This window comes from Lytechinus variegatus, chromosome 7, assembly GCF_018143015.1.
Source record: "Lytechinus variegatus isolate NC3 chromosome 7, Lvar_3.0, whole genome shotgun sequence".
Taxonomy (NCBI): Eukaryota; Metazoa; Echinodermata; class Echinoidea; order Temnopleuroida; family Toxopneustidae; genus Lytechinus; species Lytechinus variegatus.
Genome location: NC_054746.1, coordinates 33,174,559 through 33,199,740, shown reverse-complemented (window position 1 = coordinate 33,199,740; position 25,182 = coordinate 33,174,559). Strand labels below are relative to the sequence as shown.

The 25,182-nt window shown below is 38.8% G+C and overlaps 1 protein-coding gene across 1 annotated transcript; it reads right to left on the bottom strand.

Annotated features, from left to right (window-relative positions):
- Nucleotides 1-9,511: 9,511 nt before the first annotated feature.
- Nucleotides 9,512-23,935, bottom strand: LOC121418110 (chromaffin granule amine transporter-like). Its single transcript, XM_041611813.1, has 12 exons — nt 23,902-23,935; nt 23,481-23,564; nt 22,174-22,269; nt 21,070-21,159; nt 20,262-20,366; nt 17,591-17,686; nt 16,026-16,104; nt 14,806-14,857; nt 14,027-14,090; nt 11,488-11,607; nt 10,745-10,790; nt 9,512-9,972 (listed from the first exon to the last, which is right to left on the bottom strand). The coding sequence occupies exons 1-12, from the start codon at nt 23,933-23,935 to the stop codon at nt 9,774-9,776; spliced, it is 1,065 nt and encodes a 354-aa protein (XP_041467747.1). The 3' UTR covers nt 9,512-9,773.
- Nucleotides 23,936-25,182: the final 1,247 nt, after the last annotated feature.

Sequence of the window (25,182 nt, the reverse complement as noted above, 5' to 3'; positions counted from 1 at the left end):
CGAAAATGATTTTGGCGCCCCTCTGTCAAATATCAATTTGACGCCCCTTCCCCGGGCGAACAACAATTCGGCACCCCTTGGTCGAACAAAATTTCGGCGCCCCCTAGTTCGAACATCATTTCGACTCCCCTATGTCGAACATCAATTCGGCCATCCTAGGCAAATCATCAATGCGGCGACCACAGGTTAAACACCAATTGTGCCCTCTCGGTTAAACATCAATTCGGCACCCCTATGTCGAACATCGATTCGTCGCCCCAGTGTCAAATATCAATTTGACGCCCCCCGGGCGAGCATCAATTCGGCGCCCCTCTGTCGAACATCAATTCGGCTCTCCTATGCAAAATATCAATACGGCACCCCGCCTGTGCTGAACATCGATTAGGCGCCCCTTTAGGTTAAACATTGATTCAGCTCCCCTATGTTACACAACCCAAGGTCGACCATAATATTGGCGCTCCCTTTATCGAACATCAATTCGGCGGCAACTACCTTTCCGTCTTCTCTCTTTCCCACTGCATTCTTTGTTTTTTTTTTTTTTATCTCTTCCTTTTCATTTCCTCTCTCTTCTTCCTGCTAGTGGCGCCACCCCTGTAGCTTACAAAAAAGACCTTGCCCCTAGCCCCCTCCCAAGAATATTTCCGTGACACTCGTAAGTTTTGGAACATGGAATATTTGAATTTCAAAGGATGTTTGATTTCCTTTTCGACTTTTTTTGCCATATTGCACAAAGTAAGTAAGGAGTGAAGTTGATTTTGTTGTTTGAAACACTTGCCGTCTTTATAGTTCTATATGATTCCCAAATTATCGGAATAATTTCCGCCGCATGCATTCCTTTTGCGCAGGACATGTTTCTCACTAAACTACCAATTCGAAAGAATTGGTGCCCCAGATAGAATATAAGATTGGCGCCCCCAAAATCCAAATACAAATTCGGCGCCCCCTCCCCCTAGATCGGACATCGATTCGGTGCCCCTGTGTCGAACATAGATTTGGCACCCCAAGTACGAACATCAATCGGCACTCTCTGTCGAACATCAAGTCGGCCGCTTGGTCGAACATCATTTTGGCACCCCTGAGTCAAATATCAAACGCCCCCCGAGCAAACACCGATTTGGCGCCAATATCTCGAACATCTATTCGGCACCCCTTGGTCGAACAATATTTTGGCGCCCCCTCGTTCGAACATCAATTCGGCGCCCCTATGTCGAATATCAATTCGTCCGCCCTAGGTAAAGCATGAATACTGCGACCCCAGGTCGAACATCAATTTGGCCCTCTAGGTTAAACATCAATTCGGCGACCCCATGTCAAACATCGATTTGGCGCCCCTGTGTCAAAAATCAATTTTACGCCCCCCCCCCCGGCGAACATAAATCCGGCGCCCCTCTGTCGAACATCAATTTGGCGCCCCTATGTCGAACATCAATCCTGCGCCCATGTGTCAAATATCAATTTGACGCCCCCGGGCGACCATCAATTCGGCGCCCCTTTGTCGAACATATATTCGGCACCCCTAGGCAAATCATCAATAGGCGACCCCAGGTTAAACATCCATTTGGCCCTTTCGGTTAAACATTAATTCGACACCCCTATGTCAAACATCAATTCGACGCCCCTGTGTCAAATATGAATTTGACGCCCCCCTCGGGCAAACAGAAATTTCGCGCCCCTATGTAAAACATCAATCGGCGATCCCTAGTTCGAACATCGCCTCTGGGTCAAATAAGAATTTGACACCCCCGGCAAACAGCGATTCGGCGCCCCTATGTCGAACATATATTCGGCACCCCTAGGTAAAGCATCAATACGGCGACCCCAGGTCGAACATCAATTTGGCTCTCTAGGTTAAACATCAATTCGGCGCCCCCCGTGTCGAACATCGATTTGGCGCCCCTGTGTCAAATGTCCATTTTACGCCCCCCGGGCGAACATAAATCCGGCGCCCCTCTATCGAACATCAATTCGGCACCCCTAGGCAAAATATCAATACGGCGCTCCCAGATTGTTTATCAGTTTGGCGCCCCCACCTATGCTGAACACCGATTCGGCACCCCTTTAGTTTAAACATTGATTCGGCGCCCCCTTTATCGAACATCAAGTCGGCGCCACCTATCTCACCGCCTTCTCTCTTTCCCACTCCTTTTTTTTCTCACCCTTTTCGTTTCCTTCCTGTTCTTCCTCTTTTTGGCGCCTCCCTTTTACTTAACCAAGGGGACCTGGCCCCTAGCTTCCTCCCCAGAATTTATGCGTGACACTCGGAAGTTTTGGAGCATGGGATATTTAAATTTCAAAGGATTTTTGCCTTCCATTTCGATTTTAGGGCCATATTGCACAATCAATATTTAATTAAGTAATGAAACTGATTTTGTAGTTTTAAACACTTGACTTCTTTATAGTTCTGTACTCTGTAGATAATACAAACATGCCTATGATAATCAATAGCTCTTGTAATGAAACATTTGATCTGATAATGGTTTCAGAAAAAGAAATATTGAATAACTTGTTATCCTCAATATGATTCCCAAATTATGGAAATAATTTCCGCCGCATGTATTCCTTTTGCGCAGGACATGTTTCTCACTATAAGAAATAAGAAAGAATTGGTGCCCCGGTGGAATATAAGATTGTCCCCCCCCCAAAAAAAATATCGAATACAAATTCGGCGCCCCCAACTAGATGGGAAATCGGTTTGGTGTCCCAATGTCGAACAAAGATTCGGCGCCCAAAGTTCGAACATCAATCGGCGCCCCCTGTGTCGAACATCAATTCGGCGCACCTATGTCGAACAATATTTCGGCGCCCCCTAGTTCGAACATCAATTCGGCGCCCCTATGTCGAATATCAATTCGTCCGCCCTAGGTAAAGCATGAATACTGCGACCCAAGGTCGAACATCAATTTGGCTCTCTAGGTTAAACATCAATTCGGCGCCCCCATGTCGTACATCGATTTGGCGCCCCTGTGTCAAATATAAATTTTACGCCCCCCCGGGCGAACATAAATCCGGTGCCCCTCTGTCGAACATCAATTTGGCGCCCCTATGTCGAACATCAATTCTGCGCCTTGTGTCAAATATCAATTTGACGCCCCCTGGGCGAACATCAATTCGGCGCCCCTTTGTCGAATATACATTCGGCACCCCCAGGGAAATCATCAATAGGCGACCACAGGTTAAACATCCATTTGGCCCTTTCGGTTAAACATCAATTCGGCACCCCTATGTCGAACATCGATTCGGCGCCCCAGTGTCAAATATCAATTTGACGCTCCCGGGCGAGCATCAATTCGGCGCCCCTCTGTCGAACATCAATTCGGCTCTCCTATGCAAAATATCAATACGGCGCCCCGCCTGTGTCGAACATCAATTCGGCGCACCTATGTCGAACAATATTTCGGCGCCCCCTAGTTCGAACATCAATTCGGCGCCCCTATGTCGAATATCAATTCGTCCGCCCTAGGTAAAGCATGAATACTGCGACCCAAGGTCGAACATCAATTTGGCTCTCTAGGTTAAACATCAATTCGGCGCCCCCATGTCGTACATCGATTTGGCGCCCCTGTGTCAAATATAAATTTTACGCCCCCCCGGGCGAACATAAATCCGGCGCCCCTCTGTCGAACATCAATTTGGCGCCCCTATGTCGAACATCAATTCTGCGCCTTGTGTCAAATATCAATTTGACGCCCCCTGGGCGAACATCAATTCGGCGCCCCTTTGTCGAATATACATTCGGCACCCCCAGGGAAATCATCAATAGGCGACCACAGGTTAAACATCCATTTGGCCCTTTCGGTTAAACATCAATTCGGCACCCCTATGTCGAACATCGATTCGGCGCCCCAGTGTCAAATATCAATTTGACGCCCCCGGGCGAACATCAATTCGGCGCCCCTCTGTCGAACATCAATTCGGCTCTCCTATGCAAAATATCAATACGGCGCCCCGCCTGTGCTGAACATCGATTCGACGCCCCTTTAGGTTAAACATTGATTCAGCTCCCCTATGTTACACAATCCAAGGTCGACCATAATTATCGGCGCTCCCTTTATCGAACATCAATTCGGCGGCAACTACCTTTCCGTCTTCTATCTTTCCCACTGCATTCTTTTTTTTTAATCTCATCCTTTTCCTTTCCTCCCTCTTCTTTCTCCTCGTGGCGCCCACCCTGTAGCTTACCACAAAAGACCTTGCCCCTAGCCCCCTCCCCAGAATATTTCCGTGACACTCGTAAGTTTTGGAATATTTGAATTTCAAAGGATGTTTGCCTTCCATTTCGACTTTTTTTGCCATATTGCACAAAGTAAGTAAGGAGTGAAGTTGATTTTGTTGTTTTAAACACTTGCCTTCTTTATAGTTCTATATGATCCCCAAATTATCGGAATAATTTCCGCCGCATGTATTTCTTTTGCGCAGGACATGTTTCTCACTAAACTACCAATTCGAAAGAATTGGTGCCCCAGATAGAATATAAGAATGGCGCTCCCAAAATCCAAATACAAATTCGGCGCCCCCCCCCCCTAGATCGGACATCGATTCGGTGCCCCTGTGTCGAACATAGATTCGGCATCCCAAGTACGAACATCAATCGGCACTCTCAGTCGAACATCAAGTCGGCCGCCTGGTCGAACATCATTTTGGCACCCCTGAGTCAAATATCAATTAAACGCCCCTCCCCCGAGCAAACGCCGATTCGGCGCCCATATCTCGAACATCGATTCGGCACCCCTTGGTCGAACAATATTTCGCCGCCCCCTAGTTCGAACATCAATTCGGCGCCCCTATATCGAATATCAATTCGTCCGCCCTAGGTAAAGCATGAATACTGCGACCCCAGGTCGAACATCAATTTGGCCCTCTAGGTCAAACATCAATTCGGCGCCCCCCATGTCGAACATCGATTTGGCGCCCCTGTGTCAAATGTCCATTTTACGCCCCCCGGGCGAACATAAATCCGGCGCCCCTCTGTCGAACATCAATTCGGCACCCCTAGGCAAAATATCAATACGGCGCTCCCAGATTGTTTATCAGTTTGGCGCCCCCACCTATGCTGAACACCGATTCGTACCCCTTTAGATTAAACATTGATTCGGCGCCCCCTTTATCGAACATCAGGTCGGCGCCACCTATCTCACCGCCTTCTCTCTTTCCCACTTTTTTTTCTCACCCTTTTCGTTTCCTTCCTGTTCTTCCTCTTTTTGACGCCTCCCTTTTACTTAACCAAGGGGACCTGGCCCCTAGCTTCCTCCCCAGAATTTATGCGTGACACTCGGAAGTTTTGGAACATGGGATAATTAAATTTCAAAGGATTTTTGCCTTCCATTTCGATTTTTGGGCCATATTTCACAATCAATATTTAATTAAGTAGTGAAGCTGATTTCGTAGTTTTAAACACTTGACTTCTTTATAGTTCTGTACTCTGTAGATCATACAAACATGCGTATGATAATCAATAGCTCTTGTAATGAAACATTTGATCTGATAATGGTTTCAGAAAAAAAATTATATAGAATACCTTGTTATCCTTAATATGATTCCCAAATTATCGGAATAATTTCCGCCGCATGACTTCCTTTTTCTCACTATAAAAAATAAGAAATGGTGCCCTGGTGGAATATAAGATTGCCCTCCCCCGAAAAAAAAACGAATACAAATTCGGCGCCCCCACTAGATGGGACATCGACTCGGTGTCCCAATGTCGAACAAAGATCCGGCGCCCAAAGTTCGAACATCAATCGGCGCCCCCTGTGTCGAACATCAATTCGGCGCCCCTATGTCGAATATCAATTCTGCGCCTTGTGTCAAATATTAATTTGACGCCCCCCGGGCGAACATCAATTCGGCGCCCCTTTGTCGAACATATATTCGGCACCCCTAGGCAAATCATCAATACGGCGACCCCAGGTTAAACATCAATTCGACACCCCTATGTCAAACATCAATTCGGCGCCCCTGTGTCAAATATCAATTTGACGCCCACCCCCTCGGGCGAACAGAAATTTCGCGCCCCTATGTAAAACATCAATCGGCCATCCCTAGTTCGAACATCGCCCCTGTGTCAAATAACAATTTGATGCCCCCCGGCGAACATCGAGTCGGCGCCCCTATGTCGAACATCAATTCGGCCATCCTAGGCAAATTATCAATACGGTGCCCCCAGGTTGTTTATCAATTTGGCGCCCCCACCTATGCTGAACACCGATTCGGCACCCCTTTAGATTAAACATTGATTCGGCGCCCCCAGGTTAAACATCAATTTGTCCCTTTAGGTTAAACATCAATTTGACACCCCTATGTCAAACATCAATTCGGCTCCCCTGTGTCAAATATCAATTTGACGCCCCCGGGCGAACATCAATTCGACACCCCTATGTCAAACATCAATTCGGCGTCCCTGTGTCAAATATCAATCTGACGCCCCCGGCGAACATCGATTCGGCGCCCCTATGTCGAACATTAATTCGGCCATCCTAGGCAAATTATCAATACGGCGCCCCCAGGTTATCAGTTTGGCGCCCCCACCTATGCTGAACATCGATTCGGCACTCCTAGGCAAATCATCAATACGGCGACCACAGGTTAAACATCAATTTGGCCCTTTAGGTTAATCAATTTGACACCCCTATGTCAAACATCAATTCGGCGCCCCTGTGTCAAATATCAATTTGACGCCCCCGGGCGAACATCAATTCGGCACCCCTGTGTCAAATATCAATTTGACTCCCCCCGGACGAACATTAATCTGGCGCCCCTTTGTCGAACATCAATTCGGCACCCCTAGGCAAAATATAAATACGGCACCCCCAGGTTGTTTATCAATTTGGCGCCCCCACCTATGCTGAACATCGATTCGGCCCCCCTTTAGGTCCTCTAGTCCCTTGCATCGGAGGTCATCTCCTGGAGCAGACATCGGACAGACATTTGCCGATTATCGGCCGATGTCTGACCGGTATGCATCGATGTATGATAAATTTATGGCCAATGTGATTGACATTAGTGACCCTTGAAAGACCGGGTCATTTCGCATGTACAACTTTTTAGCGCATTTGTACATTTTACAACACAGTAAGATGCCAAGAAGGAGAGTACACCGGCCGAAAATCGCCAAGGCATCGTACGATGTCAGTGCGATACTCTAACATTAGTTGTATGATGTCCAGTTCATCGTCCGGCTATCGCTTGAGCTCCGTAGGATTATACGGGGATCAGATCTGTCTAGCCGTTAATCGCTTTATAAAATTTTTGCTTTTCACATATAGGTATGTATACTCTACATCACGCACGATATCCTGATTTCAGTCAATTTTGATGATGGCGCTGTACATACATGTTTAATAGACTGATAAATTAATTTAGTTTGAACGAAGATATGTATTTCAAAATATTATTTTCCCCAAACGATTCATAACAACATCACAACGGTAATTACCATTTAATCAAAAAATATTAAAACAAACGATAAATCATCTTTAAGAATACAATACGATGGCAATAAAGCCAAATAATTACATCGATCTGTGGTACCATTATTTCATCAACAATTCTCAGTAGAAATTGACAGCAGCAGAACTATTATCGTTTATCATAAATATGATATACATGCAATGCATAGTAAAGTATCAATGAACGTATTATGGCATTGCAGCAAAGTCATATATACTGGTAATATTTCCTTACATCATATTTTATATTTCTATACATTTATGTAAGTGTTGTTAAGCAAATCAAATTATATTCAGTCAATCCATAGAAATGTGTGGAAACATACATGTAGGCCTACATATACAAACAATAAAATGTAGGTAGTACTAGCGTACGGGGGGGGGCCGAGTGCCCCTCCCTTACGGACTCTGGATGACTTTTGCTCTGAAATTGCTTCTGGAAGTGTCGGTGACCTTGAACCTCATGACGAGATTTATTTTCAGGTACGTCATGGTAGGTGGTTAACCTGATAGGGGTGGGAATGAAAGTTAACTTCCCAGACCTTCCTGCCCTTGAAACATCCTACACACGACACGCATGAACAATCTCAATCGGAGTATTTGATCGTTGTGATGATATTTTGTTCGTGGCGCCGGAACGTTCTGATCACGATGTCAAGGGCAATGTAGGGTGGGGCGAGACATTGAAGCTTTTGTCCGCTCAGCCCACGGATCTGAATTGTGTACAGATCAGTTGCTCAGCCGGCTCTGGCGCTAAAATACCTCGGTCACATTTGCTCTTCGGCGGCCGTACGGCGAGTCGAAAACAGCCGTTTTATTAATTTTTTATTCAAACCACATATTTTTAACTGGTACAAAAAAATGTTAAAACGGCTGTTTTCGACTTGCCGTACGGCCGCCGTCGAACAAATGTGACCGAGGTACAGTGGCGTACCGTGGGTCACGGCATTGGGGGGGGCACCAGCAAAAATTTTGATTCACTTAGTGAGCGCGCGAAGCGCGCTCAGTTGTCAGGTATACTGACCTAATAGAGACATTTTAAGGAAGCACTTGTAGTCATTGTAATCATGAATAAAAATACGCATCTTAGCAATCAAATAATGCGAGCGCGAAGCGCGAGCTGAAAATTTTTGATATTCAGACCTAAAAAGGGACATTATAATCGATTTTGAATTCATGATACGTTACTTTTTCGCTAACCAATGCGAGCGCGAAGCGCGAGCCGAAAATTTTGTACATATTGACCCCAAACAGGGAGATCTTAAGAACTATATTTTAGGAATCCCTTAATAGTATACATATCTCACCATAGTCATTTAATGCGAATGCCAAGCGCTTGCTGATTTTGTTAGAATTACATCTGAACACATGAAGCACTTTTGTCATTTTAATCATACGCACCTCACTAATCAAATTTTGCGAGCGCGAAGCGCGAGCTGAAAATTTAGATAATTCTGACCTGAAGCGGGGCATTCTAAGGCTTACTTGTAGGAATTCACTATTAAGACCATACGTATTTCACTAACCAACTGATACGAGCGCGAAGCGCGAGCCGAAAATTTTTTATATTTAGATCAGAAAATGGGACATTTTAAGGACTGATTTTAGGAATTCACGGAGAGCAGACATATCTCACCACTCCACTGATGCGAACGTAATCACGGAAAGGAAATGTTTTATATTAAGACCTTAACATGGGGCAATCATTTTATGAAGTCATGAAAAAAGGAGCATATGTCCCTACATAAAACAATGATATATTTGGTGTATATTGACTTGAAACGGGAGTTTTTCGTACAAGTTTATATATCTCTTTAAACAGACAATGCAAACATGGGCCCTGAGCAAATTATGTTTCATAGAATTATGATAAAAATGTTTCCTGTGTAATATAACATAACGTGATTATAATGTAATATACCATTATAATGAATAATAATTTCTTCTTTCCCACTACGTTCCTCTTCCTTTCTCCCTCTTTTTCGCCTATTACCCGTTTTTTTTTGGGTCATCCGATTGGGGGGGGCACGTGCCCCCCATGCCCCCCCGTAGTTACGCCACTGCCGAGGTATAACTTCCCCTATTATATTTGTTTGTATGTTTATAACATCCCAAAGCTCCATAAAGTACCGATTGACAGTCCTTTGCACTTTATATGTGACAATTATTATGATTATTTCCATAATATGTTTTTTTTCTAGCTTTTTAATGTTTATGTTTATTGAATTGGTAACAAAATCATTTCCATCTGAGGTCTATGACTTTGAGGACGACCAATGCTGGAATTCAGTCGTAAAATCCAGGTGGCATAGATAAGTCCCTCTGAATATATCATCCTTCAATTAAGTGTGTAGATTCATCGGGCAATGGCTGTGGTTTATCTTCTATTGTCGTTGGTAGGCATGATGGTAATAGGACTTCTGGTTTCGGTAATAACGGTTGCTCGGTTTCTCTTTCTTCTGGGATTCGACTGAGCAGTAAACAAAATGGCGAAGAGACCACGATGGTTATTGCCAAGCTCCACATAGTCCTATTAAAAATGATATATTTAAAGAGAAAAAGTTAATTTTTGATATATATGGTGCACCGTTCTCGAAAGTTGCTAACGACCAAAGCAAAGCGAGCTTTCCCTAAAAAGGTGCATTGGAGGAGCCAGCCAATCTGGGTCGCCAAGAAGAGCGCGCACACAGAATTGTGACCCGCAGGTCTCTCCTCCAGATAACCATGATAACTGGTTGGGGAATGCAGGTGGACCACTGCACCGGGGTTTTCCCCTACTCTTATTCGAATAGTGCAGTGCATTGGCGGCGGAAGGAAAAAAAATTTGGGGGTGTCTACCTGAAATTTTGGGATGGACACATGTAAAAATTTGGACAAGTGCTCCAAAAATTTTTGACAAGCAAAAAAAAGACATTTTCACACAACGCACTGGCTTCAGTCATCCTTCCGGGGTGGACTCGAACCCACGATCTTTGGTTCGACGGGCAGACGCTTTACCGACTGAGTCAACTTCGCTCTCGCATTTTCCATGTTTGGTCTAGTTTAGAAAGTAAAGAGTAAAGTCCATCGAAAATTAAACGAAGTTCGACGAAATTCTATTAAAATGAAGAAGTTTAAAAATTAATTACAAAATATATGCAATTAAATATTTGGGTGGATGTTCAGCCTCCTTATACGCTACATTGATCGCTGATGTATGTTTCCAATCAATAACAAGATGATTATATTTGATTATTCTCCTAAACATTTTCTCAATTATTTTTCATTCATTTTCTGTCTCTCTAATGATGAAGTATACTTACCATTTAAATCCAATAAATCCAATGATAGTACCAGAAGTAAGTAGGCCTGTGATAAGATAATAGAAAAAGCACTGTTACTTGTCCTTTCAAATATTTTCCATGGTCGCTTATACATGTAGAAAGAGTTACATGCTAAAAGTATCTGCTCTGTAAGAATCATTTCACGGTTACGCTATTGGCCAAATAAGATCGATGAAAGTTTGACAATTTAACAAGCAATAAGAAAATTATTAGCACTTCAATGTTGAAATCACTATAATGCTATACAAGGAGATCCTCCCATTGGTAATGTGATCAAGATTTCTGATGTCACAGAAATACACTTTGGACACTGAAAATATACCCCAAACATCTATTTTTTCACATCTATTGAAAGAACAAACGCTTCGCCCATGGACCTTTATTACATGGACATCCCTTACAAAAAAGTACCTGCTCTATGTAGCATTGATAAAAGTGACAACTTTATTAAAATAATAAAGAGTTATACAAGTGTGATATCATAATTATGTTGGTAACATTATACCATGGACCTTGGTAATAGGTCAATGATTATACCAATGGGAGGATGACCACAATTCATAGTTAATCAGTGACCTAAACAACTTAATTTTTCATAATTTTCTTATTATTAATGTGGAACTTTGATTGATTTTTTCCTTCCATTTCAATTGTTTTCACGCAAGCTAACTTTATACATATGTTTCATTCTTCTTCATTAAAGAACAACATGGCATACTTACCTATTGTATATGCCAGGCAAAACTCAAAGACAAACACTGCAGCAGCCGAGCTCTGAGCTCCTTCATGCCATACATCTACAATGCGATACATTATCCCTATTAGAGTGCTGTCAACAGTACCTACAAATAAAACAAATACTTCATTACCCTTGTGTCCACATTTCATGAACTAGATCCATAAACTATCAAAGTCATGATATGGCAATTCAACAAATACCCACAACACCGCCAAAGTTCATTGACCTTGTGAGCTGAAACTCATGCAGGACGAAGACCAGCAAAAAAGGAAAAAGTCCAGAATAGAAGAGGCATAACCTTGTTTTTTCATATATACAGTGTTTTTTGATGGTTTCTTGGCAATTCGAGTGTGCTGATTACGAATCTGAACGCAAATGGGCAAAATCCAATATGGCCGACAAAATATGCAAATTACCCAAATGAATATCATAAAATTGCTCGTATATTGGCTATAAAACGCATGAAATTGTGTGGCAGGAGTAAAATACTCTCTGAAAAAAAAAAATCGTTTTTGACAAAATATTTATTTTCTGGATATTCATAATTGCCGCCATATGCCCCTGTATACTATTGTACATGAATAGGGAAAAATAATTTTCACAAAAATGAGCAAGAACTGCAAGAAATTTTGATCTATGAACGAAGCACTGTATGCAACTCATAATTACTAACGAGATATACCATTTATTATGTCATGTGTGAGAACATTGCTGTATTTTGATACTCAAAATAGCCGCCACTGGCCCAAACAGTATTACATTCATTGGCAATGGGGGCTAATCAATTCACAAGAGTGAACACTAAAATGCATATTATTAAGATAAACGAGTGGAATACTGACTAAAATCATCATTAATAACAAAATATATTATTTGTGATAAATGTTGTATTTTTATATTTAAAATGGCTGCCAAAGACCCTGATAGTAGTATATGCAATAAGAAAGAGGACCAAAGAAATCACAAGCGTGAACACTAAAATGCATATATACATATACTGTCTAAAAGAAACACAATTTTTAACGATATATATCATATCTTACATATTTTAGGTGATAAATACGGTATTTCAACATTCAAAACGGTCGCCATATGCTATTTTGTGAAAATTATCTTAAGGGCCAATGGTTGCCATTTTCAATTTCAAAATGCAGCATTTATCAACTTAATTACACAAAAGAGGGGGGGGGGGGCTTCCATTGACGAGTGGATATCTTGCGCGACAATGGGGTCTCGAAAAGCACCCTAAACAAGTATTTTCCATATTCTGAAAATGCACCCCTTAACAAGTATTGGCGTAAAATAACACCATACCCTCAACAAGTATTGGACAAAAAAAAAACGGTGACCCGTGGCATGTACTCTCTGAATTGAACCCCGCATTTCATATTTCTTACTCTTGTGAAAATTAGTTTCCCCACTTGCATTGTACAATGATAAATATAGGGCCTATGGCGTATTGAATAATGTATTTCGTGATCAATTTTGTTTTCAGTCAGTATTCCACTTATCCTAATAATATGCATTTTAGTGCTCACTCTTGTGATTTTTTTGGTCCCAATCGCCATTGCACATAATACTGTTTGGGCCAGTGGCGGCTATTTCAAATATAAAAATAAAGCAATTTTCCCGTAAATTTTAGTTATGGTGGGCGATTTGCGTAGAGTACTTCGTTCATAATTATATCAAGATTTCTTGCAGTGAAAATTAGTTCCCCCTATTCATATTGTACATAATAAAATACAGAGGGGCCTCTGGCGGCCATTTTAAGTATCAAGAAAATAAATATTTTGTTACAAATTATTTTTTCAGAGAGTTTTTCACTCCTGCCACACAATTTTCATGCATTTTATAGCCAATGTGCGAATAATTTCATGATTTTCATGGGTTATTTGAATATTTCGGTGGGCATACTGGATTTTGCCAATTTGCGAAAAATGCTCGAGGTTATACGAATGGCATCATTGAGATTCGTAATCAGCACCCTCGAATTGACAAGAAACCGTCAAAAGTTTTATATATATGAAAAAAGCAAGGTTTAGGTTAAGCATGGAAAGAAAAGGAGTTAAATTAATATACCAGTTCGTATTTACTTCATGGACAATATTTGGTCAAATTACCTTCATTTTTTTCATTATGATAGGTAGATTTCAAAGCAAGTTATTACATTAGTATGCATTACATAACTGGATGAAAAAAATGAATAGAAAAGGTGACTAGAATAGCACACCAATGAACACTATTATGAAGGAACTAGTTGCATTTTTACTTTGAATGCATATTATAACATGTTGTCCAACGTATAATTGGCAAACTGTGAAATACCAGTCGTTCGTGGACGCATTGTTCTTTTTAGTGGATGTAAATGGAAAACGCAATTCAAAAGAATATATGAATAACCAAGACATCAAAATTGGTGTTTATCTCATTAAATTATGTATATATATATATATATATATATATATATATATATATATATATATATATATATATATATATATATATATTCACATTTAACCTACCAAAGCCAAATCCAACTAGGGTCATAGACGGAATAAGCTGCCAGATCATGATGCAAAGCGGAAGCTATGGGATATAAAGTGAATACGAGATATCATTTCAATGTCAACTCCATTCGCATAATTATAGCCATTATGTCAAAATTATTGTATCCGAGAACTGAAGTAGGCGTACATGATTAAGTATAGATACAATTAATTTAGTATACTGCACATAAATTAGTAAATTAGTATCTTATTTGTGACAGTACATCAAATGTCACAAGAGACATAGTTCTCGCAGTCCAAAATTTAACAAAACCACAACGACTAAAAATTCTGAGGTTTATATACCAATATCGATCATGAATATAAAATTGCAAAATAACATTACATTTCCACTAGAAAAAAAGAGAAAGAAATACAATAACATTATACATGATATATAATCATACAAACACAAACAATACACATTGAGATATGTACACATTTTTTCTTCATTAATATGCGTAACAACATAAAAAGCAAAAAGTCATTTATCATACAGTATCAATATCTATTGAAATAGAGGGATCCACTAAAAAGCAATGCTTGTAAGTGATGGACCCATAAGAAACGTAAAAAATAAATAATCTTCTTGTAGTATTTGCCACCTAGGATCAAGAAAGATCAAAATACAGAAACAGACCATATAAAGGCCAAAAGTAGAAATACAAAATAAATAAAAACACAAACAAGAAAAATCAACAACAACAAAACAAACATGGACATTGAAACAACCAATATACTTATATCCAACTTACCGTTGCAATTCCAATAGCCATTGCTAGTGACCCAATCAACATACATCGCCACCTGTGATTGTGAAACAATATTTTGAATTTTTGAGCTCATAAAATTCATAAAATAATACTAACAAATGGATATCTTATAATCCAAAAAGAAAAAAAAACAAGTAAATAATTACAAATTTTCAGGCCCTGAGTGCATTTTCACGGGCACGCGAACGTCAAAAACTCGTAAAATCCTAATGTAACGTCACATTTCATGCTTCGGTGGTGCTAGAAATCATGATTTGGGAACTCGGATGATACTTCTGAGCACATGTGAATTGCGTTAAAGGACAAGTCCACCCCAACAAAAACTTGATTTGAATAAAAAGTGAATATTTCAACAAGCATAACACTGAAAAATTCATCAAAAATCGGATGTAAAATAAGAAAGTTATGACATTTTAAAGATTTGCTTCATTTCACAAAACAGTTATATGCACATCACGGACAGTATGCAAATGAGGGAACTGATGACATCACTCACTCACTATTTCTTTTGTATTTTATTATATGAAATATGAAATATTTAGATTTTCTCGTCAGTGTCATGTGAAATGAAGTTTCTTTCCTCCCTGAACTCGTGGAATTCCATTATTTTAACATTTTGTGGTTCAGGCAAGGAGGTCCTAATTGTCAAATTCGTAAAAAATGAAATATTGTATAATTCAAACAATAAAAAACAAAAGAAATAGTGAGTGAGTGACATCATCGACTCTCTCATTTGGATGTAACTGGCTCGTTCATATAACTATTTTGTTAAAAATAAGCAAAACTTTGAAATTTCACAACTTTCTTATTTTACATCCGATTTTGATGAAATTTTCAGCATTGTGCTTGGCTGATTTTTCTCTATTGATTCAAATCAACATTATTCTGAGGTGGACTTAACCTTTAAGTTTTGAAATGTGAACTTTGTCACGTTTAAAAAAGTATATATTGCACGGTTTCACTCTGATGGAAATGCACCTACTAGAAACCTTCATCTGCTAAGCTGTTGCTGTTTACAGTAGTATTATGATTGTAATATTATGATTATAGGCGATGTATGGTTGTCCTTTTTAGCCTCAGTCTTTCTTGAAAGAGATATTAAGTTCAAACTATATCATTCCTTGTGTAAATGGATGAAAAACATTGTCAAAAATATGAGATTGTAATATGTCTGTCAGCGACAAGACAAATAGAAAGATTACCTTTTCAGTGTTTTACTCCAATATCCGATAAGAGGCCCTGATACAATGTGAGCGGCGCTTGTTGGCACAAAAATCAAACCTGAAAATATCAATCAAAGGAAAAACTCACGTTACTATATATTTTTTTTTCAAAAAAAGGGTTGAGAATTATTTCACATTTGATATGAGAGATGATAGATAGCTATACCAGAACTTTATTCCCAAGCTATCGGCTAAAACTAAGCGTTTTTGATGAACTGTTTATGTAAACAAGCTCATTGGTTTACATATCCTTGTCATTCCGTTTGTTTCTTACATGGTTGAAGGTTCTTTGAAAAAATGTTTTGCATCTCTCTCAGTATCTTGTATCATCCTCAAGTGTTGGGCACACTCCATACATAGAGCACCGATGATAACCATTTTAGATACATGCAGATTAAACAATCTTCTAATCGTGTGAATAATTATCAAAATCGTCACCGCTGCTATTATACCGCCACTATGTCGACATTGTTGTCAAAATTACATCACCATAACAACATCAGCAGCAGCAGCATCACACCACGGTTGTATTATAATCGTCACCATCACACAACTGCAGTAACATCGTCGTCATCATTGCTATACCGGCTATACATGTATGTCGACGTCATCATTACACTACCATAACATAATCATCGTCGTAATAACTATGACGCCACTTTGTCGACATCGTTTTCATCATTACTCCACCATAATATTATCCTCGTCAACATGGATATGCCACTACTATGTCGACATCGCTGACATCATTAACCCACCACCATAACAACATCATCGTAATCATTACTATACCGCCACTTTGTCGACGTCGTCGTAATCATTGCACTGCAATATTAAACATCATGGTCATCATTACTGCGCAACCATTATATCGATATTATCTTCATCATTACACCACCATAGTAAGGCTTATTTTCTATTGGTCTAATGCCAATTCTTCCAGTTGCCAACTCGTCTAATATCATTTGGCCTACCATCAATTCCTCCTCTACCACATGGTCTAATTTCCATTTCGTCCACTCAAAATTTCACCTAATAACCAGTTAGTTCAAATATACTATTTGGTCTAATTGGACGAAGTGTTGATTGGGCGAAATGAATGAAAATAAACTGGTTATGAGACGAAATGGTCAAAAGTGATGATTGGACCAAATGAATGTTACAAGGAAATGTTGGACAGAATGGTATTAGACTAAATGCAGATAGACTTTATGATGATTGGAGGAGTTGGTAATAGTCGAATAGGCAATTTACCCATAATAATGTCATGGTCATCATTACTTTACCACCACTTTGTTGACATCGTAATCATTACACTACCATAAAAATATCAACGTCGTCCTTACTGTACTGGTACTATGTTGAAATCGCCGTAATCATTACACTACCAAAACACCATCCTCATCATTATTATCCCGCCGCTATGCCGATATCGTCGTCATTATTACTCTGCCATAGCATTATCATCGTCATCACTTGACTACCATCAAACTAACATCACCATCACCATTTCAAGAGCAGCTCAACGTATATCATGCTTTTACCTATTTCCCATTCTGGTGTCTTGAACGATGATTTGAGCCATATTGGAAGAGTTGCATTGGTGAAGGCTATACCCAACGTGGTCGTCAAAGCAAGAACTGCAAATGAAAGCAAATCAAATCGTCATAAAAACAAAGCTCAATCAAATCAACTAAGTAAAAATAAAGATGATTCGAGCAAGTGCAAACTATTTTGTAAAAATTGATTTAATCTTTCAATTTTAATCTCGATTTGCCAAAAATGGTCGGCATTTTTCTCTCACTAACGTCACGATATATTGACCCCTCAGGGGCGTCGATCCATTTTTCAGATTGGGGGGGGCAAAATCATTAACGTTCAAAAGGCGGTCGATCGTACAAAACACCCACCCACGCACACACACACACACACACATATATACATATATATGACTCATGAGACACAGACACGTATCTCACCAACAAATTAATGTGAGCGCGAAGCGCGAGCTGAATTTTTTTATTATACTGACAGGAAAAGCGTGCCTGTTTAGGACTGTTTGTAGTAACTCATGAGGAGGATATATATCTCACTACACAGATAGAACGAGTGCCGAGAGTGAGCTGAAATTTCTTTACATTGTGACCTGAAAGCTTGATATTCTAAGCATTTTTGGTACCAATGATTAAGATTGGTATCTAAAAGAAGAATAGATGCGAGCGCAAAGCGCGAGCTGAAAATTTTGATATTTAGATCTAAAACAGTGACAGTTTAATGGAAGGAAGGAAGGAAGGAAGGGGAAACATTGAAAGAGAAAGGGAAAAGATGAAAAGAAAGGGAAATAAAAACATAAATAGGGTTAATTGAAGGAAAGCGGGAAAAGGAATGAAAGAAGAACATGTGCATGATGTAAAGAAGTACAAAATATCCTGAAATACTAATTCATAGCATCATTAGCAAGAGAGGGATATAAAATCAAAGGATATCACCCAATGACACGGGGAAGAATGGCGGGAAAATGGGAGAAAGAGGAAGAAAAAAAAATAAAGGCTAAAAGCTAAAAATACGACCGGGCTGCCGAGGATTGAAAAAAATATAAAGACCCGGATGAAAAACGGATGGCGTCTGTTATAAAATTGCTAAATTGTATGCAATAATTGTCGCAATCAGAAAAAAATCCTTATCCAAGAGTTAGCCAGGGGCTAGTTATATCCCCCTATATTATGTTTTAACCTAAGTAAAGTTTTACGCTGGCTGGATTTACTGTGTTAGCCTCTCAATCTTTACTCTGGCTAAATTTCCAAAGCTACTATCACATAATTAGAATTTAATTCCAAAGTCATTTTTAAAAGGTCAAAATTTTCTGGCTCGCTTCGCACACTGGCGACTGTTACAATTTTTTTTCACATTTGCTATGTTGTCCTGCCTCAAAATATTTCGTTTGTTATCCGCAACTGCGTTGAGTTAACTTGAATTGTGAATGTACCCGCACTTTGATAAAAAAAAGTGGCCATCTGCAATATTGAAAAATATCACGAGGTTCCGGGGGCTCCGCCCCAGACCAGTGGCGGCACCAAGGGGGGGGGAGTAAATTGCCCCCCCCCCGAAATTTGAAGAAAGAAAATGTATAGTAAGTGTTGTCATGAGCATCCTACTATAGCTGCAAAGTGCTTCAAAACAGCTTTTTCGTTCTTTAAATGTTGAAAATGTTATAATCCCTTCACTGTTAGCTCCCAATAATTTTTGTCACTAACATTAATCTTTCAGGTCATTATATATAATCAAAATTTCGCTCGCGCTACGCGCTTGGAGTAATTGTTGACTGGAGTAAGTAAATTATCTGTTCACATGGGGCTTAAAATCCAGAGTTCAAGTCAAAATGCTTCTCGCGATTAGAGTTTTCATTATTCGTTTTAGCGAGATACACATCATGCGTATTCGTAATTTTCATAAATCAAAATTTTCAGCTTGTGCTATGCGCTTGCATCAATTGTTTAATTAGATAACCATCCAGTTCATGATTACAAAAAGTGCATAAAGAACGTACAGTTATCAGCTCAGGATATCAAAAAATTTCAGCTTTTGCTTCGCGCTCGAATTATTTATTTGGTGACATACCATTTTCATGACCCAATGCAAACAGCTAGTCCTTAACAGATCCCTTTTCAAGTCAATAGGGTCTACATTAAAAAAAAATTAGCTCGCGCTTCTCGCTCGATTTTGAGAAGTAGGCAAAATATTTCTGTTGCCCCCCCCCCAAAAAAAATGTTTTTTTGCCTCCCCCTAGGTTAAAAAATCCTTATGCCGCCATTGCCCCAGACCAAATCTGCATGGCACTGGCCCCCAAAAGTTCTACAACTGAGAATAAAAAAGAAAAGGAAAGGAAAGGAAAGAAAGACGTAAGATATGATGTTATTTTCTAAATACCATGTCAAAATCAATCTCAAAGTTAGATTTTCATGAAAAGGTGATTTTTCTTCTCGCTTTGCTCGTTTCGGACTTATATAAGCAACTTTTGCTGCGCACTCCATGATGTGCCCCCCTCTTTTCTGTACTAATCACGCATTGAGTACAATCCTAAAAAAAATCCTGTTCATACCGTGATATGACCGAGGAATTTTTTGCCCCCCCCCCCCTGTTACGCCCCCCTGGTGTGAGGGTGTGTTTGCAAAAGCGTATATATTTCCATAAGTAGGTAAATGATGTCCTACGAACCTGATACCAATAGTGTACAAGGATTCATTACAAGGGTAATGGCGGATGGAGAACTCTCAGTGACTGGAACTGTTACATTCATGGGCATGACCATTGGAGTGAACACTGTGGGAAGAATAGGGGAAAGAAATCAATTTTCATTTTATTAGTGTATGTCTTTGCATATTCATCGATTGCAGTATACATGTATATGGACAAAGATTAAAACGAGATATATTATTTTTTCTCTACTACGACTACTCAAAAATCTAAATATTAATTATTGACAATCAAATCGAATAACATTCTTGAAACAAAGCTATGCCTTTTTGACACTTAGAAGATTCTTTTCCAAATTAATACTTGAATCAGATTTAATTAAAAATGATTGATTTCGCGTAATAGTGGCTATGATACTTGTCGTTTTGGGAGGAAATGTAGTCATTTTGTCAATGGGAAATCTATACAGCGTTTCCAATAAGCAGGTATCGATCGCTTATTTTTCAGATTTTGATTTAGAATTCTAATGATAATGATGGCTGTTACGACAATATCAATATTGATAATTATACTGATAATTTCAATATGATAATGAAAATGATAACACCAACAATGAGAAAATAATTGTAAGGCTAATATTGAAATCAAAAGATACATATTTTCATTTCATTTCATTTTCTACTAATGATAACATGATACTGAACAACGAAAATCGAACATAAGAATAACCAACAATAGTAATGATAATAATGAATTCTAACGATATTGATAATGTTATCAACGACAACAACATCACGTGTGAACTTATATACTCATCTAGTGAACATACCAAGAGACGCTAGGATTATAACAGAAATGGCAAGGAATGGAGCAGACTGGCTGATCAAGCCATACATAACCGAACCTATAGTTGGACCAACTACAAAGAAAATAAAATGGGATAAAAAGAAGTAGAGAGAGATAGAAGTGTTGAGGATTGACAGGCGAGAAAAGGAGGACAGATACGTGAAAAAAAGTGTGTGTGCGTGAGAGAATTGGGGTGAGGGAAGGTGGGGGGGGGGGAGGAGAAGGGAATGAATAGAAAGCAGTAACAAAAATCATTGTCATCAGTAAGAAACGGGTATAATGCTATATACATGTATGTGTTATAATATATTGATTAAATAATAACAATTGAAACAAATCACTGGACAAACTTAAATGACCGAGGTCATATTTGAATGTTTAGAAGGTAATGGTAGTTAACGTCTGCTTTCCCATTGCGTGGGAAGTGATAGCTTTCGAGCTCCACCAAATCAAATTGTGATTATTTGCTTGATATTCAATATTGAACACTTTCTAATAATTGTAAAAATAAAATGCAGCAATAATCTCCCTTAACAAAATAATATGGCTAAATCCCGGCAGAGTTGAGTTACCCTAGGCCTACATGAATATTTATAAGTATGTTTCGTGAGGATATAGATATTCTCAACCCATTGAGCAACTCGCCAGCATGACACAGTGGTAATTCCTGCGCTTTGGTTGACAAGTCTACACACATTAAATGGACACATTTTATTTTATTCATTTTTTGATCGGGTGGGGGGGATTAGCCACTCCGAGCGCCCCCTGAGGCAACTTATATCTGCAAGAATTTACAATGTATTTTTTTTTGCCATGTTTAAAAAGATTTTCACTTGGTTTCGAAAAAGTACTAACCCCTTCTAATAAAAAGCATTACTTGCTGTTAAACACTTAAATTCATAGTAGAAATATGGAAAATTCGGTTCCAATATGTAACAACATCAGAGTAAATTTGGGGCAGGCATTTTTCATTTAGCACAATATACCAGTTGTTTGCAAAGTCATGCAGAATCTTTACGAACAGCTTCATTGTATAGCCCCAGATATAACATTGCTGAATGCCAAAACAACTGATCAACAGACTTACTAAGTGTTCCGAAAGCAAAACTACTTATCACCATTCCCAGAACGAATCCTTTCAAATTCTCGTCATCTTGGTATCTCACGGCCAGGTAAGAAATTCCTAAAAGAACATAAAATGACCTCAAAATGTTCGATTGAATAGGGTATGAATCTTTGTTCAAATAACGAACACTGACGAAGCTTTAAAAAACATTTCACTTTTATTTACAGATCTCTCAACATAACAAGGCATATGCCTAACTGAGTCTGGCCTATAGCAGTCCGCCCCACAAAAAAAAAAACGTTTTCAAAATTACATTTCACAATTATAAAATGTTTTTACTAAATTTTATGCTTTATATGGTAAGAATGGAATCTCATCTTATAGACTGATTACAGTATCCCACATATTAATCACAATCACATGCATTTTATTGTTCACTCTTGTGCTCTCCTTGGTCCTCTTCAAGTTCTCATTATACATATATACTGTTAGGGCCTTTGGTGGCCATTTTGAATATCAAAATGCAACATTCATCATATACATGGTATATCAAATGATATATTTCGTTAACAATTGTATCTTTAGTCAGTATGCCACTCGTTTATCTTAACAATAATGCATTAAAATTTTGGTCCCTATTGCCATTGTATATAATAGGCTATTCTGATGCTCTGAGAATGGGACCCATTTGCATATACCCATGAATATATTTGAACAATCAAATAATGCGAGCGCGAAGCGCGAGCTGAAAAATAAGCACTTTTGTAATCATGAACAGAATAGGTATACAACTATTCAATGATCCGAGTAGAAACAAAATTGAGATTTCAGACATAAAAACGGGACACTATACTTATGTTTTGTAAATCAGAAAAAGTTGGGTAATTGAGTATTTTCCTTCACTGATAATGTGATCACATTTTGAATAAAAAAAAGGCTGCATATCTGAATAAACCTTCGTGTGTGTGTGCTTAAATTTAGACATAGAATATGAGATTTCTAAATGCATTTTTCTATAATGAAAATCAATAATGCGAGCGCGAACCGCGAGCTGAAATATTTGATAGTCCGATCTGAAAAGGAGTAAAATTGAGCACTATTTAACTGGGTAGGAAAATTCTATAGGGGGGGGCGTCCTACAATATGTAAATTTCTATCATATATTTCTGTCATTTATCATACCTACCAAATTTCCAGGGGGTGATGCCTATGAAAAATGACACACGCTGCATCCCCAAAGAAAATTTTTGGGGTGCAGCACACCCGCTTCCCAGGGCCATGGGTAATCCCGGTATACCTTTTACTGGGACGCACTGTATAGTGTGTACCTGAGATTTCGATTCCAGTACCAGCTATGCCATGGAAAGCTCGTGATAGAAACAGGACGGTAATTGTGTCAGCAAATCCAGTCACTGTAAAAGAATAAATAAAATGAGAATGATAATAGTATTAATCATAATGATGTTATAATAATAAAAGTGATGATGCCATGATAACAACATCAACAATATCAATAATGATAGAAATAATAATATCAATAATAATAACAATAATAATATAAATGATAATAGCATTAATATAGGATTTTCCGACCAAAGCGGGAGTATGGAATCGATGTTAACTTTACTTTCTTTCAAATTCGACGGATTCCGTGCACTCGGGGATATCTCTGCTTCAAATTATCCTTTTTCTTGCTTCATGAAAAATTACGTAGTTTTGATTAGAATGAATGGTAGTTATTTTTCAAACAATGATCAATGCCCTTCTTTTCCGGAGCGGTCATTCTATTTAGCACAAATCGGTATTTCTCGCGACGGCATGACTTTATCATTTGATTTTGTTTATAGCAATCAAAATAATTAGCCCAATGTGCATTATGATAATTTTGCCTTTAGCAGTTAGAGGGTATTCTTCTTTTTGTTTTTATTTCTTCAGCTTGTTCAATTTTTTGTGTTTTTCGTATAAATTCTTGTCATACAATGGGTGAATAATGCTCGCTTTTTTCAATTATAATGCAAAGCTTAAGAATTTATCTAATCTTATTTAATCCATCAGCATATAAAATGAAAGGAAAATGGGATCTACCACTTATAAATATATATATATATATATAAATAAATAAAAGCCCCTCTAAAAAGTTTGGAAATCTGTGTTTGGCCATTATAGTGTGGTACGGTATGTCACTGATACAGCTCCCGTAGGACTAGCATGCCAAAATTGATTTTTTGGTTGTTTTGGCTTCAATAGGGTTCCCTTAGGCCAAAAACGATGGGGTTCAAATTTTCAGACCCCTCCTTCCCTTTGTGGGGGGTCATTTTTGGCGCCATATTGGCCTGTACAAAGCCCAATAGGATAATCCATTGTTTTCAACCTTATTTCTCACTTTTCTTCACCAATTATATTTTTAAGTTGTCTGAGGTGTATGAGAATGATTATTTGATGATGTTGTGATGTCAATGTTTTTTAAATTTTACCATATGGGGGCGGACTTTACGAAAAATGCCCCAAAATTGTAAAATATTGCCCCCAAAATATTATTTTTCCCTTTTTTGGCACTAAAATTAGGACAAAAGGATTACAAAATGAAATGAATATGTCTTTTTATACAATCCAAAAACAGAGGAATATATCACCTGTAATATATATCATTATTTTTTGGCAAGTGATGTAAAAATCATCCCCATTTCAGGATTTTATGCAGTGAAAACCTTACTACAACACTAGAGGGCGCCAGAACTTATGACAAGCCAGCACTTCCCTAAAAAAATCAAATTCTAGGCACTGTAATTTTATCAATAAATTTGAAAGCTGACACATTTCAAGAGCAATTATTTCCAATGCCGATTCATAGTATGGGCATCTAATTTGTTTGATTCTACCCCCCCCCGGGGGGGGGGGGGAATAGCTGCCTTAGGCTAAAATAAAAAAAATCCTGGATTCTTTTTTTTTTTGTTAAATGACCTTTATTTGGTTTCTATTCAAAGATTTTTAAGGCTGAAGAAGTATATCGGGAAAAGTTGCAAGGACCCA

Coding starts and splice junctions, on each gene's coding strand:
- LOC121418110 (XM_041611813.1), bottom strand. CDS start 23,935: ATGACCGCTCCGGAAAAGAAGGGCATTGATCATT. Junction 17,687..20,261: donor TTGTACACTATTGGTATCAG/GTTCGTAGGACA, acceptor TTTCATTTGCAG/TTCTTGCTTTGACGACCACG. Junction 11,608..14,026: donor CCTAGTTGGATTTGGCTTTG/GTAGGTTAAATG, acceptor TTTTATTTGTAG/GTACTGTTGACAGCACTCTA.